At 44.5% G+C, this 23490-nt stretch overlaps 1 protein-coding gene across 1 annotated transcript in view; it reads right to left on the bottom strand.

Annotated features, from left to right (window-relative positions):
• The window catches only part of LOC142210006 (CMP-N-acetylneuraminate-beta-galactosamide-alpha-2,3-sialyltransferase 4-like), a 63502-nt gene extending 47569 nt beyond the window's left edge, over positions 1 to 15933 (bottom strand). Inside the window, exons 1-2 of the mRNA XM_075279038.1 lie at positions 15903 to 15933; positions 14930 to 15031 (exon numbers count right to left, since the gene is read on the bottom strand). Of these exons, the coding sequence (XP_075135139.1) occupies positions 14930 to 15031; positions 15903 to 15933 (133 nt within the window). The remainder of the gene's footprint in view (positions 1 to 14929; positions 15032 to 15902) is intronic.
• Positions 15934 to 23490: the final 7557 nt, after the last annotated feature.

The following is a 23490-nucleotide window of genomic DNA, read 5'->3' as shown; positions in this document are numbered from 1 at the left end:
TTACCTTTAAAATTTTTCACCATGCAGCGTACAGTATAAGTAACATGTGACCTTTATTCTGCGGGTCGGTACGGTTACGGCGATACCTCATTTATATTATTTTTTTATGCGATACTAATTCTGCAGAACAAAAACACATTTGGGGACATAAATCAGTGTTTTTTGCATCACCATCTTCTGAGAGGCGTAACATTTTTATTTTTTGGTTGACAGTGTTGGTTGGGGGCTTATTTTTTGCGGGACAATGTGTGCTTTTTATTGGTACTGTTGTGAGGTGCATTTGACTTTTTGATCACTTTTTATAGCATATTTTGTAAGGTGAAATGGCGAAAAATCACTACTTCCGGCGGGTTTTTTTCCGTTTTTTTTTTCCGTCATTCACCGTGTACATTAAATATTGTTTCAGTTTTATTGTACAGATTGTTACGGACGCGGCGATACCAAATATGTGTTGTTTTTATTAATTTTTAGGTTTTTTTTATATAATTCATTTTCTATAGAAAAAAAGGATTTTTAGGAGCGTAATAACTTTATTAATTGTTATAAAACACTTTATTTTTTTTTCCACTTTTTTTTTTACTTTTTCATGTGTCCCTATGGGACACATGGATTAGTGATGATTTCATTACTAATCCTCTTTCATACAGAGTGAGACACAGCCTGCACGTCTCACTTTGCAAACAGGAAGTGAGCTGTGCAGACGGCACAGCTCACTTCCAGAAGACGCCGGCAAGATGAAAAGGTAAGTGGTGTCACTAACCAGACCCCAAGCTGCGTATTACAGATACCGACACCGACGATCTCGCCGCCGGGGGGGGGGGGGGGGCGGAAAACACCGCAAAACCCTTTGTTTGCGGTGGTCATGTTTGACCACCGCAATCAAAGGGTTAAAACCTCCGATCGATAAAAGCATCGATCGGAGGTTAAGGAAAAGGGTGATAGCTGTCTGTAACAACTATCACCTGCTTCCGATTCTGCCCGCTCAGCTAGTGAGCGGGCGGAATTACCATGACGTACTATTACCTCATGGTGCACTAAGTACCTAACGCCCATGAGGTAATAGTACGTCAAAGGTCGCTAAGGGGTTAAGTTCATTTTGCTGACGTATACGAGTATATGGACTTTAGCTCATTTATCTGCCTGCCCTAAACCTACACTACTGTTGCTGCTGTCCCAACGCTATTCTAGCAAATAAAGTCAATCTGCTACCAAATATCCCCTCCCCCATCTATGCTTGATGAGCCGTATTATAGGGACCTGTCAAATTAGAAGAATTCATCATAATGAACATATTGAGTAACTTGGCTCAATGTCACCTGATAAATTCACTGTTCTGTCCATCCTGGCAGTTGAAGCTGTACACATTCTGGAAAACACAAAGACAGAAAACAATGCTGAGCTTGAATTGGCATCTGAACAATATCACATATTTAAAGGGATCCTATCATTCAAACTCATTTTTTTTCCTCACTAAGCCGTCGGAATAGCCTTAAGAAAAGTTATTCTTCTCCTATCTTTCGATGTCTTCTCCATGCCGCCGTTCGCTTGAAATCCTGTTTTTGTCGGTATGCAAATGAGTTATCTCGCAGCACTAGGGGCGGGCCCCAGCGCTCAAACAGCACTGAGGGCATCCCCAATCCTCGAGAGAACTCTCTCTATTGCCACTCCATCTTCTTCAGCAACAGTCTCTTCTTTCATCTTCTTCCGTCGCGTGGGAGGAATTCACATGTGGGCGTCCATTTTTTTGTGCCTGCTTACGCAAGCAGGCACAGTACTCTCCTGTAGTTCTATGGAGTACAGACTGTACTGCGCCTGCTCGCGTAAGCGGCCACAAAAAAATGGGCGCCCACATGTGAATTCTGCTCTGGCAGAGCCGACTTGTGCATGCGTTGAATTTTGACCCCCCACGTGCCGGAAGAAGACAAAAGAAGAGGCTGTTGCTGAAGAAGATTGAGGCGGCGCTGGAGAGAGTGCTGTTTGAGCACTGCAAATGCAGAATGCAAATGAGTTCAAGCAAATGGCGGCGTGGAGAAGACTTTGAAAGGTAGGAGAAGAATAGCCTTTCTTAAGGCTATTCCAATGTGTTAGTGAGAAAAAAAAATTAGTTTGAATGATAGGATCCGGTTAAAGGGGCGCTATCATTGGGAAAAGTCATTTTTAACTAATCACATACTTGCATAGCCTTTAGAAAGACTATTTCAAACGTACCTTTTGTATGCTAATTGCCTCAGTGTTTTTTTAATAAGTCATTGCTTATTCTTATGCCAATTAGCTTCCGGACAGCACAGGAAGTTGTCAGCAGCACTCCTCTCTGCTATTCTCTCCCATCTGTGAGTGCAATCAGGAAGCTGAGTCATCACAATCAGCAACAGCCTGTGCTGTACAGACACATAGGAAAGAATAGCACAGAGGGCAGCATTCCTCATCAGTAGAACAGTCCAAAGCAGACCAGAGTGCATGTCTCAGCACATGATATCCAGATCAAGCAAGAGATTACAGTTCAGATGTGGTACTTATAGTATCCAGGGTAGCAGAACACAAAACAGCATTGCCGCCTCATGGGAGACAAAAGATCTCTGCCTAGCCCCCCCCCCCCCCAACTCAGCTCAGCCCTCCTTCGGGCAACAAAATAACCGTGAGTAGGCATAATTCCCTGCCAGATGATCATAGGGCCAAGCCAGTGACACAATGGGATTCGTAGTGAGGTCCCCATCATGTAGACACCAAGGATGACACCCCAATCCCCTTTGGGTAATGAGTAATGAGTTCAGTGTCTGGATCTTTCCCCTGGCCGCAAATGTAAAATGTTTGGACTTGGAATGTGCACCTTTGCATTGTTCACCTGAGGAATTTATTGGGGGTAACTGTAACATATTCTCCTGGGGCAATATCATCATGAAACCATAGCTCTTTGAAGTGGAACCTGGCTCTGAAGTGTCTGGAGCTGACTGCCATAGGTTCTTACCTCACAGGAAACCCCTGGGAGATAATGAGGTTAGCATAGGTATGGTAATAGGGTTGGCCAGGAGCAACAAAAGGCCCTTCTAATAATTAAGCAGGCTTTGCCATCCGACACCCCCCCCCCCCCACACATCCTGTGGTCCTGTGATCAAGAAGGGTAAATATAGCATGTGACATAACACAGAAGACAAATACATGAATGAAAAATACATAACTGATGGTCCGTTCATCACAGTCCTCTTTAAGTAAAGCTGAAGGATTTATTCACATAAAACATAAACTACAATATTTTGTACCAGTCAGAGGTCTCCACACATTGCATAATGGAGTAGGGATAGACACCAACATTTAAAAGAAGTAGGATCCAGTGATAACCGGAGCTGTGATCTTATGAGAGAAGCAATGACCGGCTACAACCAGCAGGTGAGGATAGCAACTAGCATAAAGCTCTAGTGTCAGCTATACTAACTTGCTAACAACTAAGCCTATTATTACAAGTGATCCATTCAAATACATTTATACATATACATGACAAGCAGAGGGTATTAGCAACCTGAGGAACAATGAGGCAGGTTTCCTAACAGTGTCTAAACTCAGACTACTCTGTGTTAAAATGCACCAGATTTATCACAGTGACTGATGCTGCATGATCTGACATATGGATAGACTGTCTATTCGAGGATATATACGTTTTCCTATTTTTCTGTTTTATTAAAAAAATCAATATCATATTATATAATGGATATCAATGGTGTCTGAAATATCCCATTGACATCCATCATCTTGCCAAAAAAAAAAAAAAAAAAACTGCAGATAACACCATCAATCTCTAATGTTTTATGTCTTATCTACAATTCTGAAAATATTTATTCTATTTTAATGATATTTTTGGTTATTTTGCAACAAAATATTTCACTGTATATACAATAAAACAATGAAATAAAACAAAAAAAACAAACAAAAGAACTAATTCTGTATACGAATATATATCCCTGGTTACACCTAGACTATTTATGGAACTACAAATAAATAAATAATCATTCTGGTAATATTACATCATTCTCTATTATAATATTAATCGAATATCTTCCATCAATAATTACCATAAACAATAGAATGACCAGCTCGCCATAATTCAAAATTAACTCCAGTTATGTGTCACCTCCTGTTCCCACATCCCTGCTCCTTGTAGAAAGAGGCTGCTGCTCCTGTCTCAGGTATTTTATTTGTCACTGCTCTTTCAGCTCCTCCTTCCACTGTGAAATAATCTCTGGCCATGGGATGAATATACAAATCTGTCTTCCATGATGTAATTAGGAAGTCAGGTGCCTCAGTGTTGCAAACCAATAGAGGGCGCTCACTGGAATGTGCAAGCCTGTCTTCCCTGACGTAATTAGGAAGACAGAATCTCAGTGATCTAGCTCAATAAAGGCTGCTCCCTTTAACATCATGCTCGACCTTCCAAGAGGCCTTTGTTTTGCAATGATTCTGGGATTATTACCAGGTATAGTCTCTCAACCAAGGATGGCCGTTTCGATGTTATTGCATCTCGTCAGCCCGGTGTAGAGAAGACTAACCTGGTAGAGGTGAAAGGCTTAGACAGGGTTAGGGGGGATATCGTCACTCCTTGGGGAGAGACCACCATATAGGTGTGTGGAGACTTATTAAGCCTTTAGCACTCCACTTTGTCCCTTGGAGTGCTAAAGGCTTAATAAGTCTCCACACACCTATATGGTGGTCTCTCCCCAAGGAGTGACGATATCCCCCTAACCCTAATATAATCTCTGGCATCAGAGTTGGGAGAGCAGGTGAGTATTATAAGACTAAAAGATCAGATCAACATCAGATGCTTATCATTAAAGGGATTCTACCATTAAAACCTCTTTTTTTGTGGATAAGACGTTGGAATAGCCTTTAGAAAGGCTATTCCTCTCTTACCTTTAGATGTGATCTCCACCGCGCCATTCCTTAGAAATACTGTTTTTTACCGGTATGCAAATTAGTTCTCTCTTAGTTTTTACATACCGGTAAAAAACAGTATTTCTAAGGAACAGCGCGGCGGAGATCACATCTAAAGGTAAGAGAGGAATAGCCTTTCTAAAGGCTATTCCAACGTCTTATCCACAAAAAAAGAGGTTTTAATGGTAGAATCCCTTTAAAGTGATCACTGGGAAAAGTCATTTTTATCTAAACACATCCTTGCATAGGCTTTAGAAATGCTACTTCACACCTACCTTTAGTATGTAGATTGCCTCAGTAGTTTCTGAATAAGTCCGTTTTTATTAATATGCTAATGAGCTTTCAGCCAGTACAGGAAGTTCCCAGCAGCCTCCTCTCTTCTATTATCTCCTATGTGTGTGAGGCAAAAAGGAAGCTGAGTCATCAGCAGCAGCAGCCTCCCATAGGAAACAATAAGCGAGGAGTGAACGATGTATCGTGCACCAGTCTAATTAGCATATGAATAAAAACGGACTTATTCAGAAACCACTGACGCTAGGTTCACACCTGCGTTCAGGGTCTCCGTTCTATGGTTTCCGTCTTCTGCATGCCAGAAGACGGAAACCATAGACCGGGTCCGGCCGTGAGCGGCAGTGAGCGTTTTAGGCTCTCCGCCGCGAAACCGGATTTTTTTTTATCCGGACACAGAGTACTGCATGTCCGACTCTGTGTCTGGATTATAAAACCTGGTTTCGTGGCGGAGAGCGCAAAACGCTCACCGCCGCTCATGGCCGGACAGCTCTCTCACCCATTCAAATGAAAGGGTGAGAAAGAGTCCTGCAGGTTTCCGTCTCCTGCCTCTGTTTTAGGCAGGAAACGGAAACCTCAAATACGGAGTGCCGGCGCAGATGTGAATGAGCCCTGAGGCAATCTATCTACTAAAGGTAGGTGTGGAATAGACTTTCTAAAGGCTATGCAAGGATGTGATTAGTTAAAAATGACTTTTCCTAGTGATAGAGCACCTTTAAGCTACAAGAAGCTGTGCCAGTCGTATGTGCTTCCTAAGAAAACGCTTATCTCTTGTACAGGGCTAATGAAGGGTTTAGTGCTACTTGTTTTTGAGTTTGTAAACCAGTTTCTGGAGCAAATTGTGCCAGAACTCCAGCACATTTTCAATAGTAAATCTGTCATATTGTATGCAATAAGATTAGGTCTTGATTTTCCTTTAACCTCCAAGACACACACATTCAACGTAATATGTAATATGAAATATGATTCTGTAGTGAATAATTTCCTTCTATGATCTTCACCCATGATCATGAACGATCAATCTTCATAGTTTGTATTTTCCCCTCTGTCATGCAGTATTGAATTGTGATTGAGAATAGGGATGTATGTGTATTATCCTGCAAATGTGAGTATACTCCAAACTCTAGCTGAAAGGATTATATGGAGCTATAAAAATAAAGCAGTTCTACTGCACTGTATCCTGGCAGTGTGACAATAACTATATTCCTCTATGCACCTGCAGAATTGTAGTAGTTCTATTCCTCTGCATACAGTATGTGCAGCATTATAGTAGTTATATTCTTCTTCATAGGAGGCAGGGATTTTTTGTAAACTTTTCATAGAGCAAACATTTAACTCTTCAAGATATGATAGCCTGGTAAAAGCAAAATATCCACAACTAAAACCATACTAAAGTAAATGGCTTGTTAGCTGTAAGAGTGGGTTCACATCTGCACCCTGGTCTCCGCTTTTATGTTTTCGTCTTCTGCCGACAGGAGACGGAAACCCGGCAAACAGTGTGTTTTGTGGTCTTCGCAGCAAAACCGTTTTTTTTTTTAACTGGACACAAAGTTCTGCATGTCCGACTTTTGTGTGTGGATAAAAAAAACGGTTTAGCTGCGGAGACCACAAAACACTCACGGGCGCTCACTTGAATGGTCTTGAAAAGTGACTGCTGGTTTCCGTCTCCTGTCCAGTTCCTCGGGCAGAAGACGGAAACCTAAAAGTGGAGATCGGGGCGCAGGTGTGAACCCGCCCTAACACATTATTATTTATAGAGCACCATTAATTCCATGGTGCTGTACATTACACTACGTCTATTCTGATTTACATTATAATAATTCCATGTTGCTGTAAATTATTATATTAGTTCCATGGTACTGTGCTGTTTCATCTAGATGTAATCATACCGTTCATACATAGATTGTATTCTTTGTAATCCATGCTGCCACCTGCTGTCCTTTTTTCGTATGACAGCCTGTAGTTAATTAATTCTGTACATGCCTTTGCTTCCTGGTTCAAGGGTTACTGTTTCCTGTTTTCACTTATTAGTCTCCATTTTCTCTGGGAGAGCACTTTTGGACTGAGCAGCAGAAGGCATCAGTTTTCGACCACACACTTATCACAAACTACACTTATAAGTAGTTGCTCCCAATTGCTGTACCATCCTGCTTGTTGCACCTGTATTCCTGGAGAAGTGCTGCATTACCATCACATGCTGTATGTCCAGTCTTCCAAATAAACAAGCCTGAACTTCACCATTCCTGATGTGCATCATCTCTCCGGACGCTGAGCAACATGGTCCTGTCTGCCCTGCATTGAGGAAACGAAGGTAGGACCTCTCCCAGCTCCTATCCACCTGCCGCATCTTCATTCGCCTCATGTGGGGACAGAACAGGTACTGTACATTATATTAATTCTATGCTGATGTACATTATATTAATTCCATGGTGCTGTACATTATTATATTAATTCCGCGGTTCTGTACATTATTATATTAACTTCCTGGCGCCGCCTTGTGTGTGGCTGCCTGATACAGTGCTCCAAGCTGGGTGCATCCTTTATCTTTCCTTTTTCACTCTTTTCCTCTGTATCTTCAAGAATCCTGTAACCAAGCAAACGAGCACTATGAATTAGCAACTATAAATTGAATGGAAGACCCTGTGGAGTATTTTGTTCCTTTTGTTTTTATTGTTAAGCATGGACAATGACTCAAGACCTGTGCACATGTGCCTGTTACCATCCCCCCCAGGAGCTAAGGACAGCATGGACACTATGTGGCATGGAGGAGAAACCTACATGGAAGTGTGGACTTCTTCTTTTCAAGGAGAAGATTTTTGGAGTCTATTGCTGATGTGTGAAGATGCTACAGCTGACTGGTATTTCTCTCTTTTACTATGGACACGTGGGACTCTGTTACAACCTGGGAACCTACCATCACCCACCTACCCATGTGTTTATGGAAGCTTGGCAAGAGAGCAGCACCCTGTCTACCTGGATGGCTTCAGACCTCTCTGGGCAGTAGAACACAGTGGTAAGAAGAAAGGAAGAGGAGGGCTTGTGATGAAGGATATTTGGGGCGTTTTGTTGTGGTTAATGGACAATAGTGCTGATGCAAGATACTGAACTATCAGCTGTGAGCAGGAGATCTCGCCACCTACCAAAGGAACTGCCACATGTTATCATGATAGCTGCATATGTCCCCCACCTCTGCAAAAAAAATGTTTTTTTGCCTGTTATATCTACATGCTGTGACCCCCCCTCCTCATGTCCTCCAACCACGGTCGGGCTGTATTATTAACATCACTTCACACAGAGAACTAAATGATCCTGCAGTGTGTCTGTGTTTCTTTCTTTTTAGTTGCTATGATTCCTAGGATTTCTCTATCTGCCATGAGCTTGTATGTGTTTCTTTCTTGTTATATACTACTGTACCATCTATGAAACTGTATCACTGAAATTTCCCCATTGTGGGACTATTAAAGGATTATCTTATCTTATTAATTCCATGCTGCTGAACATTATATTAATTCCATGCTGTTTTACATTTGAGGGTTTACATATAGTACACAAAATATACAAAACAAATACAATGCTAACAGTGACCAACTGGCAGATCACCAATGCAAACAAAATTTCCATATGCTAATAAAAAGCTCTACATCCTAGGGTAACCTGGAACACTAGATGTCCACAAGGGACATCAAGGAAAAGATGGAAGGGCAGCTCAGATGTAACAAAAACTTTGAGGATCCAAATTGAGGATATAAAGTATTAGGCTAAGTTCATACGGGGTTTTTTGGTCAGGATTTTGAGGCCGTATCCGCCTCAAAATCCTGACCAAATAGACGGCTCCCATTGAAATCAAGGGGAGCCGGTCAGGTCTTTTTTCCGGGAGCCGGTTTGCTCCGGCTCCCGGAAAAAGAAGCGAGATGCTCATTCTTCAGGCTGATTAGCCTCGCGATTCGGCCTGAAGACTCTCCCTCCTCCCGACTATTGGGACTAATCCGGAGCAGAGTATGCAGCATTCAGTCGTGGCTACCCATTTTTTGGTCCGGAACCTGAGCCTTTAATTAGGATTAATTAAATAAAATATTCCTCCACAAAGAAGCATATCTTCTGACTATCATTTACTTCCGAGGGAGCGCGTTTCCCAATTTTTTGATTGGTATATCCAATACTCACCTGTGTCTAACCTCAAAACAAATCACCACTAACACATCTACACAGAACTCCTATGTGCCGTCTAGATATTCTTAACATTTTACTTACTTGTTGTTCGATATATTGTCTTTATTCAAGTTTTGGTGAAAGTTAGCCATATTAATTTGATATAACTTTACTACGGTTGCATCTTAACTTCACGGCATCATTCTCAGCTACATTTCTTTATGGACAATTAGTGCAGGGGCCATCATGGCACTGGTCACACTTGACACATGAGGCGCTTTACAGGTGCCAACTACCTTGACCTATTTTTCATACTGTCATTTTTACTGTTTGCCAACTGTTCTGAGGTGTTAACCCCCAATCCCTTGCTTTGAAGAACAGACATTGAAGGGTTTGGATATTGCATGGCTCGCATCACATTATGGCGAAGCATAAACTTCCTATTGTACAATGTCAGAGATCTTAATTAAACAGCTAAAAGAGGTCACATACTTTAGTAAATGAAAAATAAACATTTGTCTACTACAAGAAACACACTTAAATGAAAAATTCATTTCCTAGGATTAAAAGCTCTTATTTTAATAAGCTGTTCCCACAAAATGGAGCAACTAGAGAACTGAAAATAAATAAAGAACAATAAGTGCTCGTATTTTATTAAAGGTACATAACCTATTGTGATTAAAAGACTAAGTAAATTAAAAAATACGCTATTGCTATCCCTAATGAACCCGTATATCTGGAGCCCCTGAAGAGTTATATTTAATGGCGAAACATGTAGGGCAAGAGGGGATATGACAGGGAAAGTTATTTTATACTTGAAGGATGGCAGGTTTCTTTGAATAAGCAGGCAGATACAGTCCTATGAAAAAGTTTGGGCACCCCTATTAATCTTAATCATTTTTAGTTCTAAATATTTTGGTATTTGCAACAGCCATTTCAGTTTGATATATCTAATAACTGATGGACACAGTAATATTTCAGGATTGAAATGAGGTTTATTGTACTAACAGAAAATGCGCAATATGCATTAAACCAAAATTTGACCGGTGCAAAAGTATGGGCACCTCAACAGAAAAGTGACATTAATATTTAGTACATCCTCCTTTTGCAAAGATAACAGCCTCTAGTCGCTTCCTGTAGCTTTTAATCAGTTCCTGGATCCTGGATAAAGGTATTTTGGACAAACAATTCAAGTTCAGTTAAGTTAGATGGTCGCCGAGCATGGACAGCCCGCTTCAAATCATCCCACAGATGTTCAATGATATTCAGGTCTGGGGACTGGGATGGCCATTCCAGAACATTGTAATTGTTCCTCTGCATGAATGCCTGAGAATTTGGAGCGGTGTTTTGGATCATTGGCTTGCTGAAATATCCATCCCCGGCGTAACTTCAACTTCGTCACTGATTCTTGAACATTATTCTCAAGAATCTGCTGATACTGAGTGGAATCCATGCGACCCTCAACTTTAACAAGATTCCCGATGCCGGCATTGGCCACACAGCCCCAAAGCATGATGGAACCTCCACCAAATTTTACAGTGGGTAGCATGTGTTTTTCTTGGAATGCTGTTTCTTTTTGGACGCCATGCATAACGCCTTTTTTTATAACCAAACAACTCAATTTTTGTTTCCAAAATGAAGCTGCCTTGTCCAAATGTGCTTTTTCATACCTCAGGCAACTCTATTTGTGGCGTACGTGCAGAAACGGCTTCTTTCTCATCACTCTCCCATACAGCTTCTATTTGTGCAAAGTGCGCTGTATAGTTGACCGATGCACAGTGACACCATCTGCAGCAAGATGATGTTGCAGCTCTTTGGAGGTGGTCTGTGGATTGTCCTTGACTGTTCTCACCATTCTTCTTCTCTGCCTTTCTGATATTTTTCTTGGCCTGCCACTTCTGGGCTTAACAAGAACTGTCCCTGTGGTCTTCCATTTCCTTACTATGTTCCTCACAGTGGAAACTGACAGGTTAAATCTCTGAGACAGCTTTTTGTATCCTTCCCCTGAACAACTATGTTGAACAATCTTTGTTTTCAGATCATTTGAGAGTTGTTTTGAGTAGCCCATGATGCCACTCTTCAGAGGAGATTCAAATAGTAGAACAACTTGCAATTGGCCACCTTAAATACCTTTTCTCATGATTGGATACACCTGGCTATGAAGTTCAAAGCTCACTGAGGTTACAAAACCAATTTTGTGCTTCAGTAAGTCAGTAAAAAGTAGTTAGGAGTATTCAAATCAATAAAATGATAAGGGTGCCCATACTTTTGCACTGGTCAAATTTTGGTTTAATGCATATTGCGCATTTTCTGTTAGTACAATAAACCTCATTTCAATCCTGAAATATTACTGTGTCCATCAGTTATTAGATATATCAAACTGAAATGGCTGTTGCAAACACCAAAATATTTAGAACTAAAAATGATTAAGATTAATAGGGGTGCCCAAACTTTTTCATAGGACTGTAACAAGAGGAGACTGGTTACAATGGACTGGTTATAATTGACTCAAGTTCCTGCAGTGCAACTGTTAGTGAGGGAATATACTAACCCATGAATCAGATGGAGTGTGGTTACCTTATATCCTCGTCTGGGCATATTCAAAAGAGTTATTGATCCCCAGATCAGTTGGCACGGTCCTAGCCACCAGATTAGGTGCATAAGTTAAGTCCTGCCTTGAATATAGCAGGACATCTTTTAGATGAACGCACAAACAGAGGGATTAGATGGGTGTGAACAGATACTGAGTGTTTGCGCCCTAGTTTATCTCACTAATCCCTGCAGGGGAGCAAGGTGTTAAAGACAAACAAGAGAGAGAGTGGAATAGGATGAAGAACGTGTGACGTCATCAGGAGCTCCTACACTGAAAACCAGTGCAGTGTGAAGGTGAATGGGAAAAGGACAGCATACTTCCAACATGCCCGAGGGGTCAGACAAGGCTGTAGCCTGAGCCCAATGCTCTTCAACATCTACATCAATGAACTGGCTACAGCCCTGGAGGCCTCACCAACCCCAGGCCTCACCCTGAACGACCATAAGGTGAAGTTCCTGCTATACACCGACGACCTCCTACTCCTGTCCCCCACCGAGAAAGACCTCCAAGACAGCCTGTCAGTGCTGGAAAAATTCTGCACCACATGGGCCCTACCCATCAACCAGAAGAAGACCAAAGTCATGGTATTTCAGAAGAAGGGCCACAACAAAGCCCCACCCCACAATTCACACTGAACGGCTCCACACTGGAGAAAACCAACAGCTACACCTACCTGGGGCTGGAGCTCAGCCAATCAGGAAGCTTCAAAGCAGCAATAGAAACCCTGAAAGGAAAAGCCTGCAGAACCTTCTACGCCATCAGAAGACAACTGTACCACCTCAAACCACCGGTGAGGGTCTGGATGAAGATATTTGAAGCAGTCATCGCTCCGATCCTCCTCTATGGCAGCAAGGTTTGGGGCCCAGCCACCTACCCAGACCAGTCAAAGTGGGATTCCAGCCCAACAGAGACCTTCCACTTGGAGTTCTGCAAGTACTTGCTCCATGTCCACCGCAGCACCTCCAACATGGGATGCCAGGCAGAGCTAGGAAGACTCCCCCTATGGCTCACCATGCAGAAGAGGGCACTATCATTCTGGACACACATACAGGGCAGCAGCCCTGGCTCTTGCCACCACCAAGCCTGGCTGAGCCACAGAGCCCCGAGAAAAACTGATACCCCCCCAACCAAGCATCAGCCCTCTGCCAAGCCAAAACCCCCAACATGCCCTGAACAAGGCTCAAATAAAAGGAGTAATTGAGAGAGACAGAGAGCGTTACATCGAGGAATGGAGAAGCGCAATAAATAATTCCAAGAAACTCACTGTGTACCAGTCACTGCAAAGGGACTACACCATGGCCACCTACCTGGAGAGAATACGCCACCCCAAACACAGACAGACCCTGAGCTGGTACAGACTGAGTGCCCACAACATGGAGACGGAGTGACACAGGCAAACATACAAGCCAGGGGAGAACAGACTGTGCCAGCACTGTGCCCTAGAAGACGAGGCCCATTTCCTGCTACACTGCACCAAATACTCAGCTGTGAGGGCCGTCTACTTCCAAAGACTCTCTGCCGACATCCCAGACTTCATATCTTCAGACGAGAAGAGGAAACTCTACATCCTACTGGGAGAAGTAGAGGCCACTGTTGAGATCGCTGCCCAATACGTGTCCAGCGTCCACCAAACAAGAGGAAGATGAGACTCCACGGACTGTTATACCCCAAACCACCCACCTCACCCCACCTCCCCATATACTGGCCACCAACTAAGAGGAAGATGAGACTCCACAGACTGTTATATCCTAAATCACCCCCCCCCCCATACAGCTGTCACCAACTAAGAGAAAGATGAGACTCCACGGACTGTTATACCCCAAATCAGCCACTCCCCCCATACTCTCCCTCTCGACTCCAACTCCCCCCTCCAATTTACTAGCTCTGGCAATGCCAAATATCTATTCGGACGTGCCAATAAAGCCGATTTGATTTGAATTTAATAAGTGGTATCATAGTGCAGCAACCCAGCGGAGGGGATCAAAGAGTGCAGAATACAACGACATGGGCTGTTCCGCCTGCTAGGCCTGGTACGCTACTCACACACTCCGAACCCTCTGGGATGCTGTAATAGCAACTCCTCCACTAAAGCAAGCAGGGGGGTATCTATAGATGTCTCTAAACACACCCCATTTATTCACAAAGACTCGCTCCACTATATAGAAGGGAGGGAGATAATTTTTTGTTAAGGATCAAATCTTACACAAATGTACACATCAGGGAATCTTCATGCCCCCAACAAACCTTCTGGTCACTGTATAAATTCCACATTTTAAAATTTACACTATATTGGTGGGCACTTGCAGAGGGCCTGAGAAAAGAGGAATAATTAACCCATAAAATATGACCCTATTTTAGAAACTACACCCTCAAGGTTGTCAAGGGGTATTGTTATCTTTTTGGGCCTATGAGTGCTCAAAATTAATGTTCAAAGTGAAAATTAAAATATTTAAAGAAATATACCATTTTATTAGCTAGTATAGCACAAATAGGGCTCCTTCCCTTCTGTGCCCAGCTGGGTGCCCGAACAGCAGTTTACTCACATTACATTGTTATGTATGTATGTTATTCTGGGTACAAACGTGTCATACATGTAGGCATAAATTGCAGAAGGAGTGCCATGTAGTATTTATCAAGGGCAATAAACCCTGTATGTAATGAGCATTATTTTGCACAGTGAAAAGTGAAATGGTCAGTTATGCAAGCTAACTGGGTACCCCAAATTTCCTACTATTTTCCTCGTAGCTCCTGTAATTACCCACAATTTTGAAAAGATGCCAACAATTTTGTCTGGTCCATATTTGGATTTTTGTGTGAAATTATGTCCAATTATGTCCCAGTCTCTGTTTGTTTGTTTTTTGTTTTGTTCCAATACACACAAAGGAAATAAACATGTAGATGACAAAAAAAAAAAAATAGTTATAATAATATTCTGGGAGATTCCTTGATTTTCTCCAAAAATTTCAGGGGTGCCAATACTTATGACTATGACTGTATGTGAGATCTCGGACAGCATCTCTACTTTTAAATGGGCTTTAAACACATTGCTGGGAATCACTGGCAGGTGTCTTTGGTATTTCCCTGTTTTAATTAAGACCTAATAAGAGTTAAGTTTTATTTCCTCTTATGTAATTTTTATCACACCGCATGCCGCTCTCCTAACCTCACTCCATATACTGCTACAAACTACCCTCTGCATATCCCTGCACTTGGCTCATACTTAACTAAAGACCAGCATAATTACACTCAGCTCCTCCTTCCAAGAGGATATACTGGCACACTAACACAACAGTGGAGGGCAGTTACCCTTATAATCTGACATTTCACCTTCTGCACAGCCCCCTCCTCCTTATAGTCAGCCTCCATATACGTAGTCAGACAGGTAAACCCTTTCTGTTCTTTCAAGACTTAACACCTCTTACTCTAAGCAAAACGTAGAATACTGAAACCGATCACTGATATGCTGAGAGTGAAAAAAGGCCCTTATTATTGGCTGTTCCACTTAGGCCTTATGACGACCTTGGATGGGAGACGCTATATCATAAAACGCAAGACAGACCTAAGAGAACTGATGAATCATTTGTTCCTGCAGCACCTGCAAATCCCAGATTGGTCCTAGTTTCAAGTTCTAAGCCCACTCCCAATTATTTCTCCACCAACTCTGTGGAGCCAGCGAGTCCCTTTTGATAAGGTCTTGAAGGGGAAAACGTAACCTGGAAAACTAACCCCAAAACAAATCACCACTAGGGGGGGCGTGGCTAGCGGCCAGTGAGTACAGACGCACCATTCTGAGCTCCGGGCGCTGGTCCAAAAATCTGCTTTTTATAGCTTCTCTGGCTGCCATCCGCTGACTCGGATACCCTGAGACCATTCGACGAGTCTCCGTGCCCCTACCGGGGGTGATATTGCACTGGATCATCGCTATCCTGAGAATATAACTGTTGCGGCCTACCTCTCCCCCTGGTCTTGCTGCCGGCTGCCATCATAGCTCCAGCCGCCTGCCTTCTGCTCCGGAGTCGGCTGCCATGGGACTATTCCTCCCTGGACGCCCTGCATGAGATCTCCTGTCCTGGGGGCTCCTCCAGTGTAACTCCTGCCGTTTCTAGCTGGTCCTGCTCCTCTCCAGCCCGAGGGACTGTACCTCTGACTAGCTGTAGTAGCTGCTTGCCTGCTCTTGACACTGCCTCCACCACCCTGTACTGCTTGCCTGCACCTCTATCTAGAAAAAAGGATACATTTTCGTACTCATCTATTGTCGCAGGCCATGGTTAAGATCGGACGTGGTAGATCCGGTGAACCCCCTGATTCGAGGGATCGACCGAACCAGTCAGCGGGGATGCAGAAGTTTCTCAAGAAACAGCTGTCGGACTCTCCTGCCCTCCTGAAGAAGATAGCTCCTGAGGATGCAGCTCGCTTGAGGGATGGGACACCTGACTCTGATGAGGATAGCTCCCTACAGGACAATCCTCCGGCGCCCATCTCCAAAGAGTATTTCAAGAAAACTCTCTCAGACTTTCTTCCAAGCCCTTGCTCCTGTATTGAGCGATCTATCTGCGCTGCGCGCTGACTTTACCACTGTCACTAGTCGTGTGGATATGTTAGAGTCCTGCCATGGAAAGGTCTTGCAAACTGCCTCATCTATCTCGGAGCGCCTGGACACCCGTACTGCACATTTCAATTATACCTATTTGGCGATGGAGGATCTGGACAACCGGTCCCGCCGTCGAAACCTTCGCATTAGAGGCCTGCCGGAGACCTACTTGTTGGAACAGCTCCCTCTCATCATTGCCGAAGTCTTTGCCTCCCTGGTGGGCAAAGATGCTGCCTCCATGATGTCCCTGGAGAGGGTCCATAGGTCAGTTCGCCCGAAACTTAGCCCCGAGGACCCGACGCATGATTTGTTGTGTGCCCTCCTATCTTCCGCACACACTGTGGACCTTCTCCGAGTGGCCAGAGATAGGGCGGACTTGGCCTATGAGGGGTACATACTGAGTCCATACGGGTCCCCGCACTGTCAGCTATCACCCTGGATCCCTCTCGTTCTTCGGGGAGAAACAAGTCGCCAAAGGCCCGAAAATCCTTGTTGGCTCAGACGGAGTCTGCGACTGCTGCGACTACCTCCATGGGGGATTAATAGCATTACTTGGTCCGCATTTTTTGAAGGGGACTTTGTCGTGCTGCTTCCTCCTCCCCTCGTACGTTATGATCGCCTTGACTCTCTGATGCCATCTTCTTTTTGCATAACAGCCACTCTGCACTCATCATACAGTCCTATGAAAAAGTTTGGGCACCCCTATTAATCTTAATCATTTTTAGTTCTAAATATTTTGGTATTTGCAACAGCCATTTCAGTTTGATATATCTAATAACTGATGGACACAGTAATATTTCAGGATTGAAATGAGGTTTATTGTACTAACAGAAAATGCGCAATATGCACTAAACCAAAATTTGACCGGTGCAAAAGTATGGGCACCTCAACAGAAAAGTGACATTAATATTTAGTACATCCTCCTTTTGCAAAGATAACAGCCTCTAGTCGCTTCCTGTAGCTTTTAATCAGTTCCTGGATCCTGGATAAAGGTATTTTGGACAAACAATTCAAGTTCAGTTAAGTTAGATGGTCGCCGAGCATGGACAGCCCGCTTCAAATCATCCCACAGATGTTCAATGATATTCAGGTCTGGGGACTGGGATGGCCATTCCAGAACATTGTAATTGTTCCTCTGCATGAATGCCTGAGGATTTGGAGCGGTGTTTTGGATCATTGGCTTGCTGAAATATCCATCCCCGGCGTAACTTCAACTTCGTCACTGATTCTTGAACATTATTCTCAAGAATCTGCTGATACTGAGTGGAATCCATGCGACCCTCAACTTTAACAAGATTCCCGATGCCGGCATTGGCCACACAGCCCCAAAGCATGATGGAACCTCCACCAAATTTTACAGTGGGTAGCATGTGTTTTTCTTGGAATGCTGTTTCTTTTTGGACGCCATGCATAACGCCTTTTTTTATAACCAAACAACTCAATTTTTGTTTCCAAAATGAAGCTGCCTTGTCCAAATGTGCTTTTTCATACCTCAGGCAACTCTATTTGTGGCGTACGTGCAGAAACGGCTTCTTTCTCATCACTCTCCCATACAGCTTCTATTTGTGCAAAGTGCGCTGTATAGTTGACCGATGCACAGTGACACCATCTGCAGCAAGATGATGCTGCAGCTCTTTGGAGGTGGTCTGTGGATTGTCCTTGACTGTTCTCACCATTCTTCTTCTCTGCCTTTCTTATATTTTTCTTGGCCTGCCACTTCTGGGCTTAACAAGAACTGTCCCTGTGGTCTTCCATTTCCTTACTATGTTCCTCACAGTGGAAACTGACAGGTTAAATCTCTGAGACAGCTTTTTGTATCCTTCCGCTGAACAACTATGTTGAACAATCTTTGTTTTCAGATCATTTGAGAGTTGTTTTGAGTAGCCCATGATGCCACTCTTCAGAGGAGATTCAAATAGTAGAACAACTTGCAATTGGCCACCTTAAATACCTTCTCTCATGATTGGATACACCTGGCTATGAAGTTCAAAGCTCACTGAGGTTACAAAACCAATTTTGTGCTTCAGTAAGTCAGTAAAAAGTAGTTAGGAGTATTCAAATCAATAAAATGATAAGGGTGCCCATACTTTTGCACCGGTCAAATTTTGGTTTAATGCATATTGCGCATTTTCTGTTAGTACAATAAACCTCATTTCAATCCTGAAATATTACTGTGTCCATCAGTTATTAGATATATCAAACTGAAATGGCTGTTGCAAACACCAAAATATTTAGAACTAAAAATGATTAAGATTAATAGGGGTGCCCAAACTTTTTCATAGGACTGTATATGTCTTTATTGATTCCCGTGTTTATTATGAGGGGTCTTGTTATTTATTCCTCTTACAGTCATTTTGGTTCACTTTAGTTGTCATTGCGATAGTAGTGGTCGCATTCTCCGCCAGGTGACCGCCACGTTTTTCTGTGTTTGCTGGAGGGTTGCAGTATGGCGGGAGCTGCGTTTCTTTTTGTTCCTATTTGTGTTTTTTGTAGTCTCCTTCACCCCCTCACCCCTCCCCCACCCCCTCTTTCTCCCCTGCCTATATTTTCCCCTCTTCTCTTGTTATCTGTTGGTAACTAGAGATGAGCGAACACTAAAATGTTCGAGGTTCGAAATTCGATTCGAACAGCCGCTCAATGTTCGTGTGTTCAAACGGGTTTCGAACCCCATTATAGTCTATGGGGAACAGATACTCGTTAAGGGGGAAACCCAAATCCGTGTCTGGAGGGTCACCAAGTCCACTAAGACAACCCAGGAAATGATGCCAACACCTCTGGAATGACACTGGGACAGCAGGGGAAGCATGTCTGGGGGCATCTAACACACCAAAGACCCTCTATTACCCCAACATCACAGCCTAACAACTACACACTTTACACACTCAATACCACCTCTCTGACAGTAGGAAAACACCTTGAAACATGTGTATTTGGCACTTGCAGTGAGGAGAGCTTGTCACCAGCAGTGAATTTGGCCCTTGTAGTAAGTTGAGGTTGGCACCAACATTTGTTTTGAAAATCAGGGTGGATTGAGCCTCTAACCAGCAGAGTTTGGGCAAATTCATGGTGGAGGGAGCCTCTAAAAACCCCAGTTTGGGCAAATTCATGGTGGAGGGAGCCTCTAAAAACCCCAGTTTGGACCAATTCATGGTGGAGGGAGCCTCTAAAAACCCCAGTTTGGACCAATTCATGGTGGAGGGAGCCTCTAAAAAGCCCAGTTTGGACCAATTCATGGTGGAGGGAGCCTCTAAACAGCCCAGTTTGGACCAATTCATGGTGGAGAGAGCCTCTAAAAACCCCAGTTTGGACCAATTCATGGTGGAGGGAGCCTCTAAACAGCCCAGTTTGGACCAATTCATGGTGGAGGGAGCCTCTAAAAACCCCAGTTTGGACCAATTCATGGTGGAGGGAGCCTCTAAACAGCCCAGTTTGGGCAAATTCATGGTGGAGGGAGTCTCTAAACAGCCCAGTTTGGGCAAATTCATGGTGGAGGGAGCCTCTAAAAACCCCCAGTTTGGACCAATTCATGGTGGAGGGAGCCTCTAAAAACCCCAGTTTGGACCAATTCATGGTGGAGGGAGCCTCTAAACAGCCCAGTTTGGGCAAATTCATGGTGGAGGGAGCCTCTAAAAACCCCCAGTTTGGACCAATTCATGGTGGAGGGAGCCTCTAAAAACCCCAGTTTGGACCAATTCATGGTGGAGGGAGCCTCTAAACAGCCCAGTTTGGGCAAATTCATGGTGGAGGGAGCCTCTAAAAACCCCCAGTTTGGACCAATTCATGGTGGAGGGAGCCTCTAAAAACCCCAGTTTGGGCAAATTCATGGTGGAGGGAACCTCTAAAACCCCCCAGTTTGGACCAATTCATGGTGGAGGGAGCCTCTAAAAACCCCAGTTTGGACCAATTCATGGTGGAGGGACCCTCTAAACAGCCCAGTTTGGGCAAATTCGTGGTGGAGGGAGCCTCTAAACAGCCCAGTTTGGGCAAATTCATGGTGGAGGGAGCCTCTAAAAACCCCAGTTTGGACCAATTCATGGTGGAGGGAGCCTCTAAAAACCCCAGTTTGGACCAATTCATGGTGGAGGGAGCCTCTAAACAGCCCAGTTTGGGCAAATTCATGGTGGAGGGAGCCTCTAAACAGCCCAGTTTGGGCAAATTCATGGTGGAGGGAGCCTCTAAAAACCCCAGTTTGGACCAATTCATGGTGGAGGGAGCCTCTAAAAACCCCAGTTTGGACCAATTCATGGTGGAGGGAGCCTCTAAACAGCCCAGTTTGGACCAATTCATGGTGGAGGGAGCCTCTAAAAACCCCAGTTTGGACCAATTCATGGTGGAGGGAGCCTCTAAACAGCCCAGTTTGGACCAATTCATGGTGGAGGGAGCCTCTAAAAACCCCAGTTTGGACCAATTCATGGTGGAGGGAGCCTCTAAAAACCCCAGTTTGGACCAATTCATGGTGGAGGGAGCCTCTAAACAGCCCAGTTTGGGCAAATTCATGGTGGAGGGAGCCTCTAAACAGCCCAGTTTGGGCAAATTCATGGTGGAGGGAGCCTCTAAAAACCCCAGTTTGGACCAATTCATGGTGGAGGGAGCCTCTAAAAACCCCAGTTTGGACCAATTCATGGTGGAGGGAGCCTCTAAAAACCCCAGTTTGGACCAATTCATGATGGAGGGAGCCTCTAAACAGCCCAGTTTGGACCAATTCATGGTGGAGAGAGCCTCTAAAAACCCCAGTTTGGACCAATTCATGGTGGAGGGAGCCTCTAAACAGGCCAGTTTGGGCAAATTCATGGTGGAGGGAGCCTCTAAACAGGCCAGTTTGGGCAAATTCATGGTGGAGGGAGCCTCTAACCAGCCCAGTTTGGACCAATTCATGGTGGAGGGAGCCTCTAAAAACCCCAGTTTGGACCAATTCATGGTGGAGGGAGCCTCTAAACAGCCCAGTTTGGGCAAATTCATGGTGGAGGGAGCCTCTAAAAACCCCCAGTTTGGACCAATTCATGGTGGAGGGAGCCTCTAAACAGCCCAGTTTGGGCAAATTCATGGTGGAGGGAGCCTCTGAAAAACCCCCAGTTTGGACCAATTCATGGTGGAGGGAGCCTCTAAAAACCCCAGTTTGGACCAATTCATGGTGGAGGGAGCCTCTAAAAACCCCAGTTTGGACCAATTCATGGTGGAGGGAGCCTCTAAAACCCCCAGTTTGGACCAATTCATGGTGGAGGGAGCCTCTAAACAGCCCAGTTTGGGCAAATTCATGGTGGAGGGAGCCTCTAAAAACCCCAGTTTGGACCAATTCATGGTGGAGGGAGCCTCTAAAAACCCCAGTTTGGACCAATTCATGGTGGAGGGAGCCTCTAAACAGCCCAGTTTGGACCAATTCATGGTGGAGGGAGCCTCTAAAAACCCCAGTTTGGACCAATTCATGGTGGAGGGAGCCTCTAAACAGGCCAGTTTGGGCAAATTCATGGTGGAGGGAGCCTCTAAACAGCCCAGTTTGGGCAAATTCATGGTGGAGGGAGCCTCTAAAAACCCCAGTTTGGACCAATTCATGGTGGAGGGAGCCTCTAAAAACCCCAGTTTGGACCAATTCATGGTGGAGGGAGCCTCTAAAAACCCCAGTTTGGACCAATTCATGATGGAGGGAGCCTCTAAACAGCCCAGTTTGGACCAATTCATGGTGGAGAGAGCCTCTAAAAACCCCAGTTTGGACCAATTCATGGTGGAGGGAGCCTCTAAACAGGCCAGTTTGGGCAAATTCATGGTGGAGGGAGCCTCTAAACAGGCCAGTTTGGGCAAATTCATGGTGGAGGGAGCCTCTAACCAGCCCAGTTTGGACCAATTCATGGTGGAGGGAGCCTCTAAAAACCCCAGTTTGGACCAATTCATGGTGGAGGGAGCCTCTAAACAGCCCAGTTTGGGCAAATTCATGGTGGAGGGAGCCTCTAAAAACCCCCAGTTTGGACCAATTCATGGTGGAGGGAGCCTCTAAAAACCCCAGTTTGGACCAATTCATGGTGGAGGGAGCCTCTAAACAGCCCAGTTTGGGCAAATTCATGGTGGAGGGAGCCTCTAAACAGCCCAGTTTGGGCAAATTCATGGTGGAGGGAGCCTCTAAAAACCCCAGTTTGGACCAATTCATGGTGGAGGGAGCCTCTAAAAACCCCAGTTTGGACCAATTCATGGTGGAGGGAGCCTCTAAAAACCCCAGTTTGGACCAATTCATGATGGAGGGAGCCTCTAAACAGCCCAGTTTGGACCAATTCATGGTGGAGAGAGCCTCTAAAAACCCCAGTTTGGACCAATTCATGGTGGAGGGAGCCTCTAAACAGGCCAGTTTGGGCAAATTCATGGTGGAGGGAGCCTCTAAACAGGCCAGTTTGGGCAAATTCATGGTGGAGGGAGCCTCTAAACAGCCCAGTTTGGACCAATTCATGGTGGAGGGAGCCTCTAAAAACCCCAGTTTGGACCAATTCATGGTGGAGGGAGCCTCTAAACAGCCCAGTTTGGACCAATTCATGGTGGAGGGAGCCTCTAAAAACCCCAGTTTGGACCAATTCATGGTGGAGGGAGCCGCTAAACAGCCCAGTTTGGACCAATTCATGGTGGAGGGAGCCTCTAACCAGCAGAGTTGGTGGAAATCAGGGTGGAGGGAGCCTCTAACCAGCAGAGTTGTGGGAAAGCAGGGTGGAGGGAGCCTCTAACCAGCAGAGTTGGGGGAAATCAGGGTGGAGGGAGCCTAGTATTAGCAGAATTGTGCAACGCTTATGGTGGATGAGTATGAGGATGCGGAGGAATTGGAGAGGTTGAGTACAGACATGGAGTTTCATGTTGGGGTGCTTTACACAGGTGGGCCCAAAAATGAAGGCTCTATCCAGTGGTGGTTCATTTTTATCAAAGTGAGCCGGTCGGCACTCTCAGCTGACAGACGGGTGCGCTTGTCAGTGATGAT

Source organism: Leptodactylus fuscus, chromosome 6 (assembly GCF_031893055.1).
Source record: "Leptodactylus fuscus isolate aLepFus1 chromosome 6, aLepFus1.hap2, whole genome shotgun sequence".
NCBI lineage: Eukaryota > Metazoa > Chordata > Amphibia > Anura > Leptodactylidae > Leptodactylus > Leptodactylus fuscus.
Note: the sequence above shows the minus strand (reverse complement) of the source record. Positions and strands in the feature narration are given on the sequence as shown.